Source organism: Hyaena hyaena, unplaced genomic scaffold, assembly GCF_003009895.1.
Source record: "Hyaena hyaena isolate Hyena2069 unplaced genomic scaffold, ASM300989v1 scaffold_279, whole genome shotgun sequence".
NCBI classification, from domain to species: Eukaryota; Metazoa; Chordata; class Mammalia; order Carnivora; family Hyaenidae; genus Hyaena; species Hyaena hyaena.
This window is the reverse complement of record NW_024080910.1, coordinates 288,121-307,611: the sequence shown is the minus strand read 5'-3', so window position 1 is coordinate 307,611 and position 19,491 is coordinate 288,121. Positions and strand designations below refer to the sequence as shown.

The 19,491-nt window shown below is 40.2% G+C and overlaps 1 protein-coding gene across 1 annotated transcript in view; it reads right to left on the bottom strand.

Annotated features, from left to right (window-relative positions):
* Window positions 1-19,491, bottom strand: part of DCBLD1 (discoidin, CUB and LCCL domain containing 1) — a 62,475-nt gene that overhangs the window by 12,059 nt on the left and 30,925 nt on the right. Inside the window, exons 3-6 of the mRNA XM_039246028.1 lie at window positions 15,295-15,429; window positions 13,804-13,855; window positions 11,344-11,416; window positions 3,972-4,105 (exon numbers count right to left, since the gene is read on the bottom strand). Coding sequence (XP_039101959.1) covers window positions 3,972-4,105; window positions 11,344-11,416; window positions 13,804-13,855; window positions 15,295-15,429 — 394 coding nt within the window. The remainder of the gene's footprint in view (window positions 1-3,971; window positions 4,106-11,343; window positions 11,417-13,803; window positions 13,856-15,294; window positions 15,430-19,491) is intronic.

Sequence of the window (19,491 nt, the reverse complement as noted above, 5' to 3'; positions counted from 1 at the left end):
TGCGATAACCTGAATATAATGCAGGCACCAATCACTTCTGACATGAAAACACAGACCCACTGGGGTCGCAGGACTTGCCTGAAGTCAGGGGGTGGCCAAGTCTGGGTGAAGATCCAGCTCTTCTAACTTAACAAAAAAAGGTGCACATTGTTGCAAGTCGCCATTTAAAGTTTTCTTAATTTATTCAGAACCTCCATTTGACTTTTTTCCAGTTTTTATAATATTCTGGCATGAAGTATCCCACTTGAAATTTTGCCCAAATAGGCGCACGTGATCCTGCCGCAACCCAGAGGACCTAAACTCGCTCCCACTGCCAGGAGACACTGATGTATTTATTCTGCTGTTGCTGAAAAACAGGAGTTACGGAAAGAAGGATAACTGGAGTTAACTCCAGGAAGACACCTCCAGGGTGGCTTCTAACACCTCTCTGCCTGGCTCTTTCCCCTATCAGCTGGAATATGTTTTTCCATTTCACTCTAGTCAACTAACTAAACACAACCACTAGAGAATTCTATTGGGAAATGGGCCTTCTCTTTTAAAAATGAAAATGCCCCAGGAGGCTGGATTTCTGAGGCATTCACACATCAAGGTGAATGAATTCCATCAGATTACCAGATTTGCAAGCCTTCCCAGAGGGCTAGAGAATAGTCTGGTGTCAACTGAAAGAAAAGCCTTCCCTGCTGATGGTTTGAGCCTTCACCCTCTGTATGAGGTCAGCCTCTCTTCCTGATTCCATTCTGGTCTCCTCAAATCAAGGAAGTGAGCTGACCCGGATGAATCCCAGAAGAACCTTAGATATTTACTTTAGGGACTCCTTCTTCCTCAGCTGTACTGCTTCCTTCTGTGTTTTTTCCTGAACACCAAACAATCACGTGTGGGAACAGAAGTTCAATGACCGCAAACAGTGTACAGTGGTTCCCCAGCAGCAAAACAGCGTGGATGAAAACAACTGCTCCCTGAAGATTTAGGAATCGAAGTAAGTGGAGGAGATGTAGTCACATGTGGTGGACTCTTCCCTGCTCAGTACAAAAAGTCAAAGCAAAATCAGAGCTAGAAAGAAGGGAGCTTGATATAATTCTGGACTTTCTATTTGCACCAAAACAAAAATCGAACAACTTGTTCAAATAACTACATGGAATATGGAAGAAAACTCTTCCTAAGTCATTAATGGTTTCAATTTCTGTACTCTTACCTTTGCATCAACGTTTAATTTCAGATTACATAAAGCAACTTCATCTGTATTAAGCCCAGAAGTAACTAAGAACATGTCTACTTTTATGCAACAGTTTAATTTTTTTTCAAAACTAAAATAAAATCCTGGTAGTACAAATTAAACTTCTTGCGGCCCTATTCTTCTATAAAAGAAGCACTGAAATGTACACAAACATAGTCAAGAGAGTCCAAAAAACAGATTTAACACCAAAGGTCAATTCTTTGCTCCTATTTGGAGATGTAGCAACATCAAACAAATCTGGGCCACAGCTTCCTAAAGTAGCGCCTGAGTATCAACACATCAAACCATAAAACATGTCAACAAAAACAGATCCTTGAGAGTCAAGGTCAAGCTGGCATTTACAACTTACTGTGCACTTTTACTATAAATCAGATATAATACTTATGTTCCAGGCAAACCAGAAGAGACTCTTAAATACAGAGAACAAACTGTGGGTTGATGGGGGAAGGGGAAAGGGGAAAGTGGGTGATGGGTACTGAGGAGGGCATTTGTTGGGATGAGCACTGGGTGTCGTACGTAAGCCAATCTGACAACAAATTATATTTTTTATAAAAAAAAAAGATGAATCTGAAAAAAAAATTTATGTTCTAAGAAGTCTGAGGCAAATACATAAGGGAAAAATATATGTACATACATATGTGTATATATGTATGTATATACAATACATGAATATATACTTATATATAGTACATGTATATGTACATATACGTATGTATAAAATACATGTGTGTGCATACATAAAAGTGAACTTATGACACACACACATATACATTTTATTTATTTGCGTAAGGATTTTAGTTTCTAAAGGCACTCTGTTACTAAGCTTTTAGGTCTTAAACTCTGGCACAAATTTGGGAGTAATCTGTGTTTGCATGTTCAGACAATATAAAAAGAACACTTTGGGGCATGTCAAAGTTACAAGTCCTATCCAGAGGGAAGGTAGAGGGGAGTCTTATCCAGAGCAAGCAGAGAACACAAACACAGCGTGGTGAGCCTGCACCTCCAGAGTATGTGGATGACTGCCTTTTATATACCACATACAGTGTCACTTGCATTGCCTGTGGAAGACTTGGACTGAACAGCCTCTCCTGATACCCCCACCTGCATCCCTGACTCAGAATTACTAGTGGGAGCTCTGCCTTTTCCCCTCAGCCACCCACCAGCCAGGACCCTAGACGTGAGCATGGTGAGCTAACCTCCACAACTCCTCTGGTGTCCCCCCTTGGGCCTTGGCTCTGCTCCCAGGTCCCCAGATGCTTTGTTCCCATCTTCCACCAAACCCAAGGTCCGCTTCCTTCGTGCAGGTGACCAAACGAACTTCAGTCACTGCTTCTAAATCCCCTCCCTTGTGAGCTTAAGGCCAACGCCCCAATCCAGAAGTGAGCTTTAGTCTCTTTAAGTTCACTTGTGAGTTCTTTGAAACTTAAGATACATTTGCCTATAAAAATAATTTTATAACTTGTGGTCAGAATCCCTATTTGAAGCACCAGATTGCTAAACTAAGCTAGAATGCATGTAAATACAAAGTAGAAGGGGAAGGGAAAAATTACTGCGTAACTTTTTCAACATGACATCAGAGGCACTATATGCTAACTAGGAAACCTATCTACCCCCTTTTGTAGTTTTTTTTAACCAGATGAGATGGCCCACATCCACTGGGAGAATGGAGCAGGGAAGCATGATGATCATGTTCTTTCTGCACGCAAGCAGGGACCACACCAAAATGGCGGGACAGGGCCGGCGGGGGGTGGGGAGAGGGCAGCGGGGGGGTATCCGCACACACACTAGGGAGTGGTAGGGAATACAGGCCTTGACCTACTTTTTCCTACTTTTGGATCCCGAAATGTCTGCGGTCTCTGTCTTGTGCCATATCCTCAAGACCAAGGCTATGTGACAATCTGTCTAAAAAACACAGGGTCATGGTAGCAGGAAGACATTTCTGGGGCAGATAGGGAGGGAGGAAGCAAGACATAAACATGTGGCTCGCGGATCACCTTTCTCTCATATGGCATCCACCCAAGGAAAGCCTCCCTCTGGCCCCGTTCAAGCTGCCTGTTTCTATGGGTGGACACCTGGACCACAAGGCCGGCTTATATTTAGGTCTAACAGCTCCGGCTTTCCACTCCAGAAGCTGAAGAAACCTAAAAGCATTAAAAGCTCAGGTTGAATGTTTAAACAACTGAGCAACTGACATGTTTTTCTCTCATAAAGCTAAACGAGCGAGCGGAGGATAACAGCAAACAGAGAGGTTAATGTTAATAACAAAAGTCCTCTTTTTTTTTCACTTCCCAACTATTACGCGTCACTAAGAGACTGTCTCTAAGGATCATCTAGGGGAGCTCGGTGGTTCTATGGGGGCTTATTTCAGTTCTCTGTGTCCTTCAGTATCTGTGGTAATATTGGAGACAACAGGTAATTTACTACAACTGGAAAAACTGAAAACAAACAGGCTTTGTTCTCTCCTACTCAAGCACCTGAGAGTAGAAATGCTCCTCTGCCCTAGAATTTCAGATGTATGCCACTTTAATTTACTTGTCAGCATAACCAGTGAGCTCTTTTATTGCTGCATTTATCTTCCACAAAGACACCATAAATGCTGCTTTAAGCATTCACACACATTCCTCCCAGCTGACAAACCCTTGAGATCATATGCCCACTGCCCTCTTTCAAAACTGTGAGCTGACAAATCATGCCTTTGGGGTTACCTTCCACTCAGAACAGAAGACAAAGTACTTACTCTTTTGAGAGCACACCATTGGCGAGGATTCCTTCATACCGACTTATCCCTTTGCGCTGAAGCACGCTGATCTGACCTCCCAACTCATCTGCAATTACTCCTGCGTGGATGGCGGCTTTGCACAATACAGAGGTCTGAAATACAGCAAAGTCATCACTCACGGCTACTCAAGAACACATTAAAATATGGTGGGAGTTTTCCATTTTGTTATAACACGTGGTCAGGATCCCTACTTGACCCGTGACATCGCTACACTGTAATTCATTTACAAAAAAGTAGAAGAGGAGGGGGAATATTATTGCATAAGTACCTCAGAATGACATCAGAGTCACCAATTTATGCTAACTTGGGAACCCATCCACTAGAGAGGAAGTAGGTAATTTAGTAGTGGTGACCCCTCAGTGAATAACGAACACCTCCCATGGTCATGCCCTTGTGTGGGCACCTCCCACTGACTGCACTGGGCCAGGTAGCTTGTTTGCTCTGCTGCAGAGAACATGGCCCAACCAACTGCCACACATGTCACTGTGGCCACCTATGACACTCTGCCGCCAGATGATCTGCCCACATGATTGTAGGAGCTGTTCTAGGCAAGGGGAGATTAAGAACTGACCAGCCAAGGGGCGCCTGGGTGGCTCAGTTGGTTAAGCCCCTGACTTCAGCTCAGGTCATGGTCTCACAGTTCATGAGTTCAAGCCCTGCATCGGGCTCTGGGCTGACAGCTCAGAGCCTGGAGCCTGCTTCGGATTCTGTGTCCCCTTCTCTCTCTACCCCTCCCCTGCTTGCACTCACTCTCTGTCTCTCAAAAATGAAGGGAAAAAAAAAAAAAAAATGACCAGCCCAAATTGCTGACCCACAAACTCATCAACAAATAAAATGGTTATTTTAAGCCACTCAATTTTGGGGTGGCTTGTTAAGCAAAAATAGAAATAACTTCTCAGTTTCTTATATCTGGTTTACCAGATATACATACTAAGGATCCTTTGAGAAGGTCAATCTTCCATACCACAGCTTCGTTTTATAATTAGAGACTGAACAAGGCATTAAAAACAAAATAGTGATATCAGCCACAGAATATTAAGTGGAACAAAAGACTTCATAAAGGTCTTAGAGCAATGGTGATGAACATCCCAGGGCCCACAGCCTCCACCTCATTTCCTGAGTCTCTCTGGGAGGGTCAGACAGCTAGCACCTGCACAGGCCTCCAAATTGGCTGCCTGGAGTCACAGATGGAGCAGGAGCACCTGACTGGCCAATTACCAGGTGGCCTGGCGGTTTGGACTGGCACATTAGAAGTGGGGCTGGAGGAAGGACTGAAACTTTTCCATGGGGTGCCCACGCCCGTAGGTCCCCATGGGCACAGACCTGCCTGGGAGGGTGGTTAGGCAGTGAGCCCAGGACTGAGAGGCTGAGAAACATCATTTTCTAAATAATCCTTAGCAATGCCCCCACTTCTCCATGATGGCTAATGCCAACATGGGAAGAGCAGCTCATGAAATTATGTCTCGATAAGTGGACTTGGGAATTTCTGTGTTAATGACAACGTTGTTACTTTAATTGCAGTGGAAAAAAAAAATCTCTTGGATTTAGGTTACAATATCTGGGAGACTGAGGAGACCAACCATATTTTGTTATAATTGTGGTTGCAATAAAATTGAGAACTTCTGTGATCTTTAGAGAGTGTATATTTCCCAAACTAGATTAGATTTGGGAAAATGAGTCAGTCTTGCAATAATGGCTATCAGAATAAAAAGAGGGGGACAGTTCCTGACAGAGAAGATATAAAAGAATGTTGAAAGATGGATGCAGACACAATCCTCTTTGATTTTGGAGGAAAAAAAGTATTAGAAGATGAGAAAAAGACCGTATTTTGTTTTATTTTATTTATTTTTATTGTTTTTAAGTTTATTTGTTGATTTTGAGAGAAAGAGAAAGTGCAGGAGGGGCAGAGATGGAGAGAGAGAATCACAAGGAGGCTCCACACTGTCAGCACGGAGCCCAATGTGGGGCTCAAACTCATGAACTGCAAGATCATGACCTGAGCCAAAATCAAGAATCAGATGCTTAACTGACTGAGCCACCCAAACAGCCACCCCTATTTCGTTTATTAACTTTTAGGCAGAGCAAGTGAGCGTGAGCTGGGGAGAGGCAGAAGGACAGAGAGACTCGGAAGCAGGCTCCGCTCTTAGTGCAGAGCCCAGTGCAGGGCTTGGTCCCACCACCCTGGGATCATGACCTGAGCCCAAATCAAGAGTCAGATGCTCAAACACCTGAGCCACCAAGGTGCCCCCAAAACAGTGATCTTTAAACTAAATAGGCAGCTTGTGTTTTTCTTTTTTCTGAATGTTCCTTCCTTAAAAAGGTTTGTTACCACTGTTGTGGATTTTTGGAGTACAAAATGGAGCAGCCGGTTGTGACAGAAAAGACTTGAATTTAAATTAGGCAACTTAGTTCATCATCCTGGCTTTGCATCTAACTCTACTCGGTGTGCCTAAGTCATGTCACTGCTCTGGATCCGGCCCCCCCATTTCTCTGTACAATGAAAAAGGTGAACTGCATGATGCCTAGTATCTTTTCTAACGGTCCATTACCTTGTGATTCTAATGGGCACCCTATGTACCTACTATAAGGTCCACGCAGGCCTGCCTGGGTCTCTCGGCCCCAAGATGAAAAGCAACTGGTCCAGTGGTCTACTGGGCAGATAAGCCCACTGTCCCTGGGATCACTGATCTTCCTTGGAGTTTGTTCTGGGGCTGGGTGGTCTTTAACGCAGGAGCCCTGCCTAGTGGAGAGCTCTCCCTGGACTGGGCATGTTCCAAGGACTCCCCGCTTATAAGAGGACAGGTTTACAGGTCAATCAGCAGTAGGACCTACTGGCGTCACTGGCCAACACACATTCCCACTTTCCGTAGTAATCAGCATTGAGGGATCCCAGGAGCATATACCCTTTTAATGGAATGTATTCAACTGCAGCTCACATTTTTCCACTGATGCAGGTAACAGGATACAACTCCAGGAGAGTAACCACCAGATCTGGCTATTACATCATTATGATAAAATTATCAGCCCCTTCCGGATTATTTTAAGAAAAACAAAATTCCTCGCTCACCAAATCAACTTAAATAAAATAGATGTTTACTTAAATTGGAGCTTTTTGCTGTGGACTTAAAATTTTTACTTTCACTGACTTGATTTTTGTAAATATCCTTTTGAAGAGGAAATTTATACTTTGGTTTTCTAGTGATTTTTGAGGTCTATGCCTCACTGAAATGTGAATATAGGAAAGCCACATCACAAGCCTATGTTAACTGGTGAATTTGCTTCAACTCAAATGAAATAATTTACATGTAATTCTTCATTTACATTTCCTCAGACATCTAAGAATACCTGCATGGCTCACAAAATTGCAGGTTGATGGGATTAAACATTTCTAAAGTTTACTAACCATAGAACATGGCTAAACAGATCAGAAGTAAGACTACATCAAGCTTTTTTTTTTTTTTAATGTTTATTTATTTATTTTGAGAGATAGGGAGAGAAAGCACGCTTTTGAGCATATGCTCTCAAGACTATGTCGAGACTACACTGACTTTCAAAGCGATTATCAAATCATCCCAGAACTGGAGTTATTTTCCTATGTCTTCCTTAGGAAAAGTCATCTTGTATGGGAAAATATTGACAAAGTATTAAAATAAAATTTAATATAAAAGTAAACACTTCAGGAGTGCCTGGGTGGCTCAGTTGGTTATGTATCCAATCTTGATTTCAACTCAGGTCATGATCTCATGGTTCAGAGATGGAGCCCTGCATTGGAGCTTGGGATATTCTCTCTTCTCTTCTCTTCTCTTCTCTTCTCTTCTCTTCTCCTCTTCTCTTCTCTCCTCTTCTCTCTCTCTCTCTCCCCCACTCATGCTCTCTCTCCCAAAATAAATAAAACTTTAAAAAAAGCAAACACTTCAGATTGCATCTAATAAAACATGAATAAAGCACATGTTTTAAAATGATAGTAAAATGTTAAATTATATAAATATGTTCCACAGTCTCTCCTATGAATTGGCTATGAATTGGTCCTATGTTCCTACAGTCTTTGTAATTACCATATTGGCAACATTTTCTTTTTCTTAATTTTTTTTTAATGCTTATTTATTTTTGAAAGAGAGAGACAGAGCACGAGCAGGGGAGGGGCAGAGAGAGATTGAGGCACAGAATTCGAAACAGGCTCCAGGCTCTCAGCTGTCAGCACAGAGCCCAATGTGGGGCTTGAATTCACGAACCATAAGATCATGACCTGACCCAAAGTGAGATGCTTACCTGAGACTGAGCCACCCACGTACCCTGGCAACATTTTCTTTGCAAAAGCTATTTGCACTCATTTTAGAAATATTGGAAAATATGAAAAAAATCACTCATACTGCTTGCTATCACCTGGAAACAAGCACGTGCTATTATAATGTATTTCCCTGTGGCTTTTTGTGGGTGTGTAAATCGGCCTGGTTTCTCCCCTTCTCCTCCTAAACCAGGAGCACACTATATATACTGTCCTCCTTTATTCTACAATACTTCTTGAATATTCCGGGGGTATGGAGAACTTACCGAAACAAGTGATGTCTTAAAAGCAGATGGTACAGTCAGCAGACTTGGGAGAAGGTGCCAAGAGAGAAACTATTCTAGGGCCTTTTTATTTCTGGTTTTCGGGTAAGGCTGGTCTCAAAGAGAAGCCCATCCTACTTAACCAGTGTGGCAAGCATATACCAATCCAGATGCCTTAATTCATCAGTCAAGGAGACAGATTCACAGAACCTTAAGAATTCAAAAAGAGCTTTCAAGTTCTCCACCGATACTTCTTGACAGACTGTGACTTTCTCCGCCCCACAGCACCTTCCCACATGTATATAGGCCATGTCTGACCAATGGTTTAACATCTACACTTGACACTTCTGGGGACTAGAGCTCACCATTTCTTAAGACATCTGATTCCATTTTGCACTGCTCAATTATTCCTTACATGTAACTAAAATTGGCTTCTCTATAACGTTCACCCCCTAACCCTAGTTCTGCCTTTGGGAACAACATAGAATGAACCAATTCCTTTTCTGTAATTGTTCTTTAAGACAACATACTTCTTCCCTGATACAGAGCATCTGTTTCTTCAATAGCTTCTCTTGTAACTTGTTTTACAGATTCTGTTATCCTGACCTACAGAATATGCTTTGGTTTCGCAAAGGCGCTTCCAGGAAGGACTTGCTACAACTGAACACACTTCCAAAGATGAAGGAGGACAGACGCTATGATAACCTCCAGGATCTCTGCCTCCTGGCATTCCCCCACTGCATAATCCCTCTGGGTTTAGGTGGGAGCTGTGGCCTTCTTCTGATTAAGAGAACAGCAGCAAAGCTGGTGGGATGCTGCTACTCCCATGATAACATTATATGGTTGTAATGGTTTTACTAGGAGACTCCTTTGTTGGGAAATTCTCTCTAGGTGGCTTTGAAGAAGAAAGCACTGATGTCAGATAGGCCCAAATGGCAAGGAACTGAGGAGAGCCTCCAGCCAAAATCCAGGAAGAAACTGAGGTCTTCTGTTCAACAATCCATAAGTAACTAAATGCTGCCAAGACCAAGCTTAAAAGCCACCACACTGAGCCTCAGAAGAAATGCAGCCTCAGTTGACAGCTTGGATGCACTCCTGTGAGATCCTGAAGCAGAGAATTCAGCTGAGCTCTGCCCAAATCCTAACCCAGAGAACATGAGAGGTAACACGTGTGTTGTTTTAACCTTCTAAATTTGTAGTAATATTATTATGTAGCAATAGATACGTCATACACCCACAAGATTAACATATACCAAAACGGCACTGATAAGACTTCTTTGAAGAGTTTTCAAATATAAATTTTCCCTCCAGATGAAGTCATTCTGAAAGCAAACACTATGAAACTACCTAGAGAGTCAAATAGGACACCTGTCTGCTACATCTACAGATCATGTACTTAGACACAGCATGCAGGAAACCATGTAACAGAGCTCTGTCAAGAGGAGAAAGATAAAACAACTAAAATAAGAAAAAAGTGATGCTATCTCTCTTACTGCACATAATTCTTAAGTTTCTTGCATGGGACGTTAAAATAACAAGTAGAAACTTTCTATCATTGGGGGAAAACTATACGTCAACTATTTATTTCTCTTAATTTCATGAAGTCATTTAGAAATAGCCTGTGTCAAGTACATCTTAGATCAAGGTACTGTAAATCATTTTAAGATTCAAACAATTTCTAGGCCAAATGAATATCCTATGCCAATCTTGTAAATAAAGACAATACATGAAAAAGAAAACAAAGAGCAAAATCTGCTGCTTCTAGAATCAGGATATACTAAAAGCAAAAGTTAAAGCCAAGTTTGTTGGATCACCTGGAACATGGATGGTTTTTTCCCATTCATGAAGACACATGTCAATAACTCTTAGGAAAGTTACAACACTACACAGATTTTCACATTTCTAATAACTCAAGCCAATTCCCATATGCTGTAACCTCAATTATTTTATTTTTTTAATGTTTATTTATTTGTTTTTCAGAGTTAGAGCGAGCGAGAGAGAAAAGGAGGGGCAGAGAGAGAAAGAAACAGAGAAAGAGAATCCCAAGCTGGCTCTGTGCTGTCAACACAGAGACAGTTACGGGGCTCCATCTCACAAACCATGAGATCATGACCTAAGTGGAAACCAAGAGTTTGATGCTTAACTGACTGAGCCACCCAGGCGCCCCTGAATGCAACTATTTTAAATAGCAATGTTAGTATTCAAAAGTCAGATATCAAATTTCTAGGATGGAAATCTGCAAATAATAAGAAATGAAGGACTATGTATGTGGAGACAGGACATATACTTTAGGGAAATGACTTCTTGTGAATTTATTTTTCTCTGGGAACAATGTATGTAACCAGAGAGTCTCATTTGGAATAAGAAACTGGGGTGAGAGGAAGGAAGGGATAATATATAAGTGCAGGGCAGGTGGCTTCACTGCTCCCAGACACAATGTTGTTACTCTCTGACGTGAATGTTCATGTCCTTGGCTAAATTTTATGAATCAGCTGAAGCATTAAAATAAAGAAAATGGATGGAATTATACTCGGGGTTGAAAAGGGCTTTGTTTACCATTTCATGTAAAGCATGCTTAAGTGGAAATGCTAAAAATAGGAATGAATGCATGAATAACCTTGGTTTTTATACTGACTGTTTCATTTATTCTCAGAAAAGAGAAAATTGTGCATTTACCTATGGGGTTTGAGATCTTATTTGACTTTACTTCAGGATGCATTTAGGCAGAGCAATAAGTGCTTTCAAATTTCCTCCCTGCCCTGTAATACCCTCAGTTACTTACATCTCTGTATCCATCCACCAGATTCCCAGAAATGTCTCCTGCTGTGTCTCTACAACCAGCTGGGCAGAATTTACTGGAAAAAGAAAATAAAGAATTTATATTGTATCAAATTACATTTAAACTGAAAAGGATAAATTACACTTAAACCTATTTCTCCTCCATAGAGCATGCAGGAGGGAATTACACTGCAATTTATTTGATAATCATAGCACATCTAAATTTGGACTAGCCGCAGTCTAAGTGCTTAATATCTATACGTGGCTAGTATTAGACAGTGATGGTCTACATTAATTATAAATTACTTTTGCAATCAGAAGAAAAAGGGTATATATTTTTTTCAGTTTCATTGTGGCACAATTAAGAAATTGTAAGATATTTCAAGTGTATATTGTGATGATTTACATTGCTCAACTAGTAAACTAACATATCTATCACCTCACATATTTTAATATCTAAATACATAAACATTTAAAATATATGCAATACGTATATTTTTGGTGAGAATATTTAAGTTCTACTCTCAGCAAATTTCAATTGTATAATACAGTGTTGTCAGCCACAGTCCGGTTACACATTAGATTCATCTTATGCCTGCATACATTAATCAAAAACATTAATATCTCTGTATCAAATACATGAATAGTCATATTAAGTGCAACATAAAGACTAAATAGACTCATTAATTTAGTTCAATTTTGCTGTCAAATGAATTTAAGGTCACACTAATCAGGTACTGCCACCAAATGAGTTACAAAAACTTTTTCACTTTTAAAGCTTTCTACATTTCACAATTTATAGATGAAGGAGCGTGAACATGTATGTCCCCATACCGCATCTTCAACTACTACAACAGCTGAGTTACAGCCTCGATGATCTGGCACCATAACATCAGCCTGCAGGCCTGGATGCGTTCTTTTCTGTAGGACAGGAAATGACCACTGATGCCTACAAGCTCTCGCACCACTGGGAGTCTATAGGTACAGCTGGAAAGATCCCAGAGAATGTTGGCATATGTCTATATTGAATGAATGGCAGCTGTAATTACTGGTTATTTTCAATTTCGTTTTCTAATTATTTAAATTATTGATCATTTTCATTTTTGTCTCTATTATACTTAATAACTGATAATGCTAGAACTGATTCTGCATATAAAGTAATCTTATTTATTAGAATGTCTAAGATGGTCAGGACCATGACTCTTGGGCCTCTCTGAGCAAGCTACTTCTCTGCTTTGTGTCTCTTATTTGCAGGGTCTAACAGAACCTACCTTGCAGGGATGCTGGAACATTCACACGAGTTATTTATATGCAAAGGCTAGGGAGGTATGACTGGCATTAGGAAAGCACTCTAAGGAGTTAGAGCTGGTGTTAGTGGTGGTGTTGACAATCCTCTCTAGAACACTGTTTCTCAACAGGGAGTGAATTTTGCCCACCCTGGAAGATATCTGGCAATATCTGGAGACATTTTTGTTTATCACCAACTGGCACATACAAGGTAGAGGCCAGGGATACTGGTGAATGGCCAACAATGCACAGAACAGCTCTCCACAACAAAGAATCCTCTAACCCAAAACCCCAATAGTGCCAAGGTTGAGAAATCTTGCTCTAGACTCTTATTTTATAGATGAGGAAATACATTTCATCAAAGAGATTAAGTAATTTTTCCAGTTAACATAAAGCTGGGATCAAATATTTCATCTCCTATTCTCAGTTGGTTTCTCCTCTGTGGGAAAGACAAAATCAACTTCCTCTGAAAGTAAAGGAATTCTAAAAGTTACCTACAAATGCTGGCCAGGTAAAAAAAAACACACACTCTGGGCTCCATTATGCTCACTGATACTATAGTAGAGCTCAGGAGTCAGTAAACTGTGGCTCATGGGCCAAATCCATGCTGCTGCTTGCTTTTGTAAATAAAGTTTTATTGAAATACAGCCACATACATTTGCTTTCATACTGTCTATGACATCTTTTAAATTACAGCAACAACAGAAACAAGAAACAGATGCAAAAGACACTGGATGACCTGAACAATCTAAAATATTTACTATCTGGCCCTGGACAAAAAGTTTGCTGACCTGTGCTATATAAGAAATCATTTCAAGTATTCCTCATTAGTTAGAACATTAATGCTATACGGGCGCCTGGGTGACTCAGTTGGTTGAGCACAGGACTCTTGATTTCAGCTCAGGTCATGATCTCAAAATTTGTGAGACTGAGCCCTACGCAGAGGTCTACACTGACAGCATGGAGTCTACTTGGTATTCTCTCTCTCCCTCTCTCTGCCCCTACCCTGCTCGCTTGCGTGTGCTCTCTCTCTCTCAAAATAAATACATTTTTTAAAAAGAACATAAATGCTGTAAAAAAATTAAGTACAAATAAGGTACTCTATGTGGCTTAACCTTTAGGAAAACAAAATGATCAGCAACGTACAACTGCAGCATAGCTAAGACAGCGTACTTACCTGTACTCTGGCTGCAAATAATGGTTAGCTCGTTCCAAACATGTTATTAAATCTGTCATAAATAAAGGTAATTGCAATTAGGAGCCTGAATGGAAGTTTGGACACTCATGCTCAAAAAAACAAAAAAAGAAAAGAAAGAAGGAAAGAATTTTAAAGAATTTTAAATAAAAGAATTTAATAATTTTAAATAAAAAAGAACTTTTAAAAAGTATTTATTCACTATCTAGTTATTATCTGCATTTTTTCCATTTCAAAACAAATCAAAACCGAGAATATTGTCTTCAGGATTTAATCAGTTTCCTTCATTTCTCTTTTCTACCACCAACGATGGTTTTTCAGCAATTCTCCAATGAATGATAACAGAAACGATTTCAAACAGAACAACCAACACTGACTCATTACTGTCTACTACATGCCTACAAAGATCATGTGTATAACCTCCCTGGGCAGGAGGAAAACAATTTCAAAAGCCTGACATAGTTCATAGAGAAGGTTTGGGAACATTTTAATTTAGCAGTTTAGCTAGTGGCACCTCAGTGCCCATGGAACCACATGTTTACTAAGAATACAACCTTTTCACTTTGATCGGTCAGGACCAAGGACTTAAAAAGAAGATGTTCTTTTCTTTGGAGTTTAGAACTGAATGAACGCTCTGTAACGGAGATGTTAAGGTACTGTGGATTTTGATGTGTTTAGATCAACCGAGTATAGTTTCCACGATACTTCACACTTGCTGCAACAGTTCTTTCTGTCCTTAATATTTTCAATAGTTCTTAGGGACAACGTACGCTGAACACTAGCCATGCTGGGTTTGGCCAGATTTGATTGGCTGAGAGGGAAATGAATGGTGCACCCTCTTCCCAGAGCATTTCTGGCCTTAGGGGACTGAGTGCAGAAACTCTGGGCACATCTGTGACTCAGGGCAGACACAGAGTGAGCTGCGCAGTCATCATTCTGGGGCACAAGAGGCCTGGCCAGGAGGCCATGCTTTCCTCTCTTGTCAGTATTCATGCTCCCTTCTCTCCTGCTCAAGTGTCAGCCCCATGGTTAAGGCACACTGTGACAGCGACTTCATATGTGACTCACATTCTATGCTGTTGCACTGGTATGTATATGTGAATGGGGGTGGTGCAGGGGACAGAGGTGCCACTGGTTAAATAATTCGCCCCCTAAGCTAAGAGGGATTGGTGGAGGGCTCCAGAGAATAGGCAGACCTTAGAAGCCAGACCTTAAAATAGCCCTAAAAATGTGCCATCCAAGGTTTCTAGGAAAATGAGATCCACACTTTCCCATACAGGTCAGCTGATCAAGCTAACAAGTTTGATACAAGTATTCTGAGTTCAGACTAACTGCTTACAATGATATAACATTCCTTTCTTCCTACACGTCCCTTCTTGAGGTCACAATTCTATCCAGAGATGGTGATAAGTAGCAAGAGGAATTCTTAGACAGACACATGTTTACAGATTTTTGTTGATTCTTTTGCTATACCTGGATGGTCGCTGCTGGCATAGGTCAGCAAAAATCCTCGCCCCGAAATGTGGGATCCACTCTCAAAGCGAACAGTGACTTCATTTGTGTTCAGTAAGAGTTCTTTGGGAACGGGCATACTTCCACAATATGGTCCTAAAAACAAAGCACACTTTTGGCACATTCAAAATTTAGGCCAGCAAAAAGAATGGGTATATTTCTTTCCTTAAAGGTCAAATTTAGCAGACAACACATATATGAGATGGTAATCTTTACCCAAATGAAGTTTTGCTTAATACGGAACTGCTAATTAGTGCCTGTGGACGTGATCATACTGACAAACCAAGGGGGGGGAGTGGCTAACTCCAGATAAGCAATAGGCAGGAACTAGTTAATTGTGAACAACCCAGGAGATAGGTTCTAGTTTTTGTAAAAGAAAGCTAACAAAGGTTAAACCCATTAGGTTGCAAAGAAAATGCTATCACAAAGTGATATTCTGGAGGCCTCCTAAATTTGCTCAAAGAAACTCACAAATTTTCTTTTTTCAAGGAGGGTCCAGAATTAAAAGACTGCCAGTGCATGCTAACAATCTTGTTTTCATGCCAGTTACACATTTATCTCTCACGTACAGTACCTTCTGGTTAACCCATATAATTTATTTTGATTTGAAAAATGAAGCTTATAAAAAGGCAGAGGAATCTCTAAAGGATTTTGACATACCATAGTATAAGTGATGCAATTGAGAGAATAACACATGGTTTCTAGACTAAGTTGCCTGAAAAGCAACAGGAAGCTCAATGAACTCTCAAAGGACAAAATTAGATTTGGAACTAAACAAGAAAAATAGACCTTCCTAAGGCTACTCAAGTTAAAGTTTAGTTTGTAAACTGTCATCTTCAAAGACACGTATGTTGGGGCGCCTGGGTGGCTCAGTCGGTTAAGCATCCGACTTCAGCTCAGGTCATGATCCCACAGTTCGTGGGTTCAAGCCCCGCATCCGGCTCTGTGCTGACATCTCAGAGCCTGGAGCCTGCTTCAGATTCTGTGTCTCCCTCTTTCTCTGCCCCTCCCCCATTCATGCTCTGTTTCTGTCTCGAAACTAAATAAACATAAACAAATTTTAAAAAGTCACGAATGCAAAACAGAATGATCTTAAGAAAATAGGGATTAGCAAGCAAATTTTGACAACAGGTATTCTTCATTAACTTCTCAAATAAAACAGGATGGGAAGAGTCGACAGCAACATCAGGTAATAGCCAACAGTGACAGCAGGCCAACCGTGCCCACATCAGGTTGAAGGAGGAGGAAGGAAAGAAAAAGGTCCAGCAGAGGATCATGAACTCAGGCACTCCTCTCCTGCTATAAGAACCCGATTTCTCTACTGTCCTTCCAGGTCTCAAATTCAGAAGATGTAACAGAATAAAAGAGAAATGCTGTGTGTTTCCCTTCATGCCTCAAATCTCTGTTATTCCTTATTATTGAATGAGAGTGAAATCCAAATAAGAAAAGATTACTTACCTCTTTAGAGACACTCACCATATATAGTTACTTACATGAGTTAATACTAGCAACCTGTTTAGAAGAATACTTGCCTGAGAGCTATAGACATACTTCATAGTAGTAGTGAGTAGTTAAATAAATAAATCGATTAAAACAAATAAATAATGCTTGTTTCCCTTTTAGACCACATCCGTGGAGTTAGAAACTTTTGTATCCATCACTTTATCCCCAGCAACTTGTACAATACCTGGCATGTGGTGGCCTTCCAAATATTGTTAGAATTGAAATGAAGCTAAATGTTCTTCTATTTGCAACAGTTTTTAAAAGCCAAACCTAATTAAAAAGATGCATAAAAGATTTAATCCTGGCATTTTAAAATATCATGAAGAAGTCGAGAAAAGAAAACGTGGAAAAGGGAGGAAAGAAAGTCATTAGTATAATAAAAATATGGCTGTTTATGAACTTTTATAGTGCTCACAGCATGGTGCATGGGCAGTTTATCCTAAATCCACTTTTTTATAATAAAGTAGACAATGAGCAGTTTTTCAAAATCAAAGTGAGTCAGGTTACTGTAGTTCACTTTTGCAACTCATTCTTAGTTCACGTATACTTGAAATTCCTTTGTTTTCTGCACAGATAAGTGAAGATACTTGCTTTGCAAATCTAAGAATAAAAATGAAATAGCTAGGGGCACCTGGGTGGCTCAGTCAGCTAAGCATCTGACTTCAGCTCAGGTCATAAGCTCATAGTTCATGGGTTCGAGCCCCATGTCAGGGCTCTGACAGCTCAGAGCCTGGAGCCTGCTTTGGATTCTGTGTCTCCCTCTATCTCTGTCCCTCCCCTACTTGCTCTCTCCCTCTCTCAAAGATAAATAAAAACATTAAAAAGAACATTAAAGAAACCTGTAGAAAATGAAATAGTAACTTCTTGCTACTGATAAATCAGAATATTTTTCTAAACAAATTTGTCTTTTCCAAAAGGAAATAATAACATATATACTCCTCTCCGAATGGTGATAATGATACAAATCTCTCAAATTTCTATAGCATTCCAATGAGTCCTAATAAAAACAGTGAGATAAGCAAGTCTAAATTGATCATCAGTGAGAATTTGTTCGAATTCTTTTTATTTGAAATATATCTGATATATAACACTGTAAATTTAAGGTATACTATATATTCACTTGATATATTTAGGTACTTTAATGTGATTGTCACTGTAAAGAAAATTAGCACTTCCATTATGTTACATAATTGGAATTACTAGCCTCTTAGCAAGCTTGGTGATTATACAGTTGACCCTTGAACAATGCGGTGGTTGGGGCGCCAACCCCCATGAAGCTGAAAATCTGTGTGTAGCTTCTGACTCTCCAAAAAGTCAACTACTAATAACCTACTGTTTTTTTTAATTTTCATGCTAATAGCCTACTGTTGATCAGAAGGCTTACCAATAATATAGTCAATTAACATATTTTATATGCTATATGCATTATATACTATATTTTATAATAAAGTGAGCTAGAGCAAAGAAAGTATTAAGAAGATCATAAAAAAGAGAAAACACATTTACAATACTGTATTTAAAAACAATTCATATGTAAGTGATCTGCATAATTCAAACCTGCATTGCTCAAGGGTTAACTTTAATTCAATACTGTTATCTACATTTACTATACTGTGAATTAGATTAGGGTTTATTTACTACTTGTTACAAGCTCGTACCCTTAAATAACATCTGACTTATCCACCCCATCCCATCCCCATCCCCTGGTACCCATGTCCTTTTACTCTCTGTTTTTATGAGCTTGGTTTTTTTTTTTTAGATTCCATATAGAAGCAATAACAGACAGTATTTGTCTTTCTCTGTCTGATTTAATCCTACTTAGCATAATGTGCTCATGGTCTATCCATGTTGTTGCAAACGGCAGGATACCCTTCTTTCTCTTGCCTCAATAATGGGAATTTTTTAGATGTTTCTGGAACAGTTGAAAGGAAAGTTTGCAACACTGCATATATTTTACACGAAGAGATAAGAGTGCATGTCATCACGCTAAGTTGTCATGCAATGTATATAATTTCCTACACCAAAGAACCACGTAAATATAGTAAAACACTAGTTTGGTTGTATCCTCCCAAAGTCATGATAGGAATGTGAACTGGGAAAAGTTCAAAGATAAAATGTAAACACATACACTCCTTTAATCACCTGTGCCCCACAGACCCCAGACCCTTTCCTCTTCTTACGGATGGTCTGCAAAAATGCAACTAACCCCTGCAGGGCATGGGATAGACCCTCCGTCTATCAACACAGTATTAGGAGTTATTTTGATGGGTCCATCACAGCACAACCCTCACGACAGCAGAAGGCAGCTTCAGTCTGGCGTGGAGGCCAGAAGTCGGATGCTGGTGGTGGTACTGCCTATGGCAAAACATCCAAATCATTTCCTGTCTGAAGGCCTGACAGATAGATTCCCTTTCACAGAATGAAAGTTAACAACTGCATTCCTAGAGTTAAAAGGGGAAAGAGATGAAAATAGAAAAATGTGACTGGCCGTGAGAGGGAGAAATAATGAGAAAGCACTGAAGGGTTCTACCAGCCTGTTCCAAGCAATGTTTTCAGTTCTCAGCCAACCCCTGTGGAGGACTGTATCTTTTCTGATGAAAAAGCCGCTCTCTACCCTCACCTGGCCAGACAATATATTTCACTGTTGGTACTCTC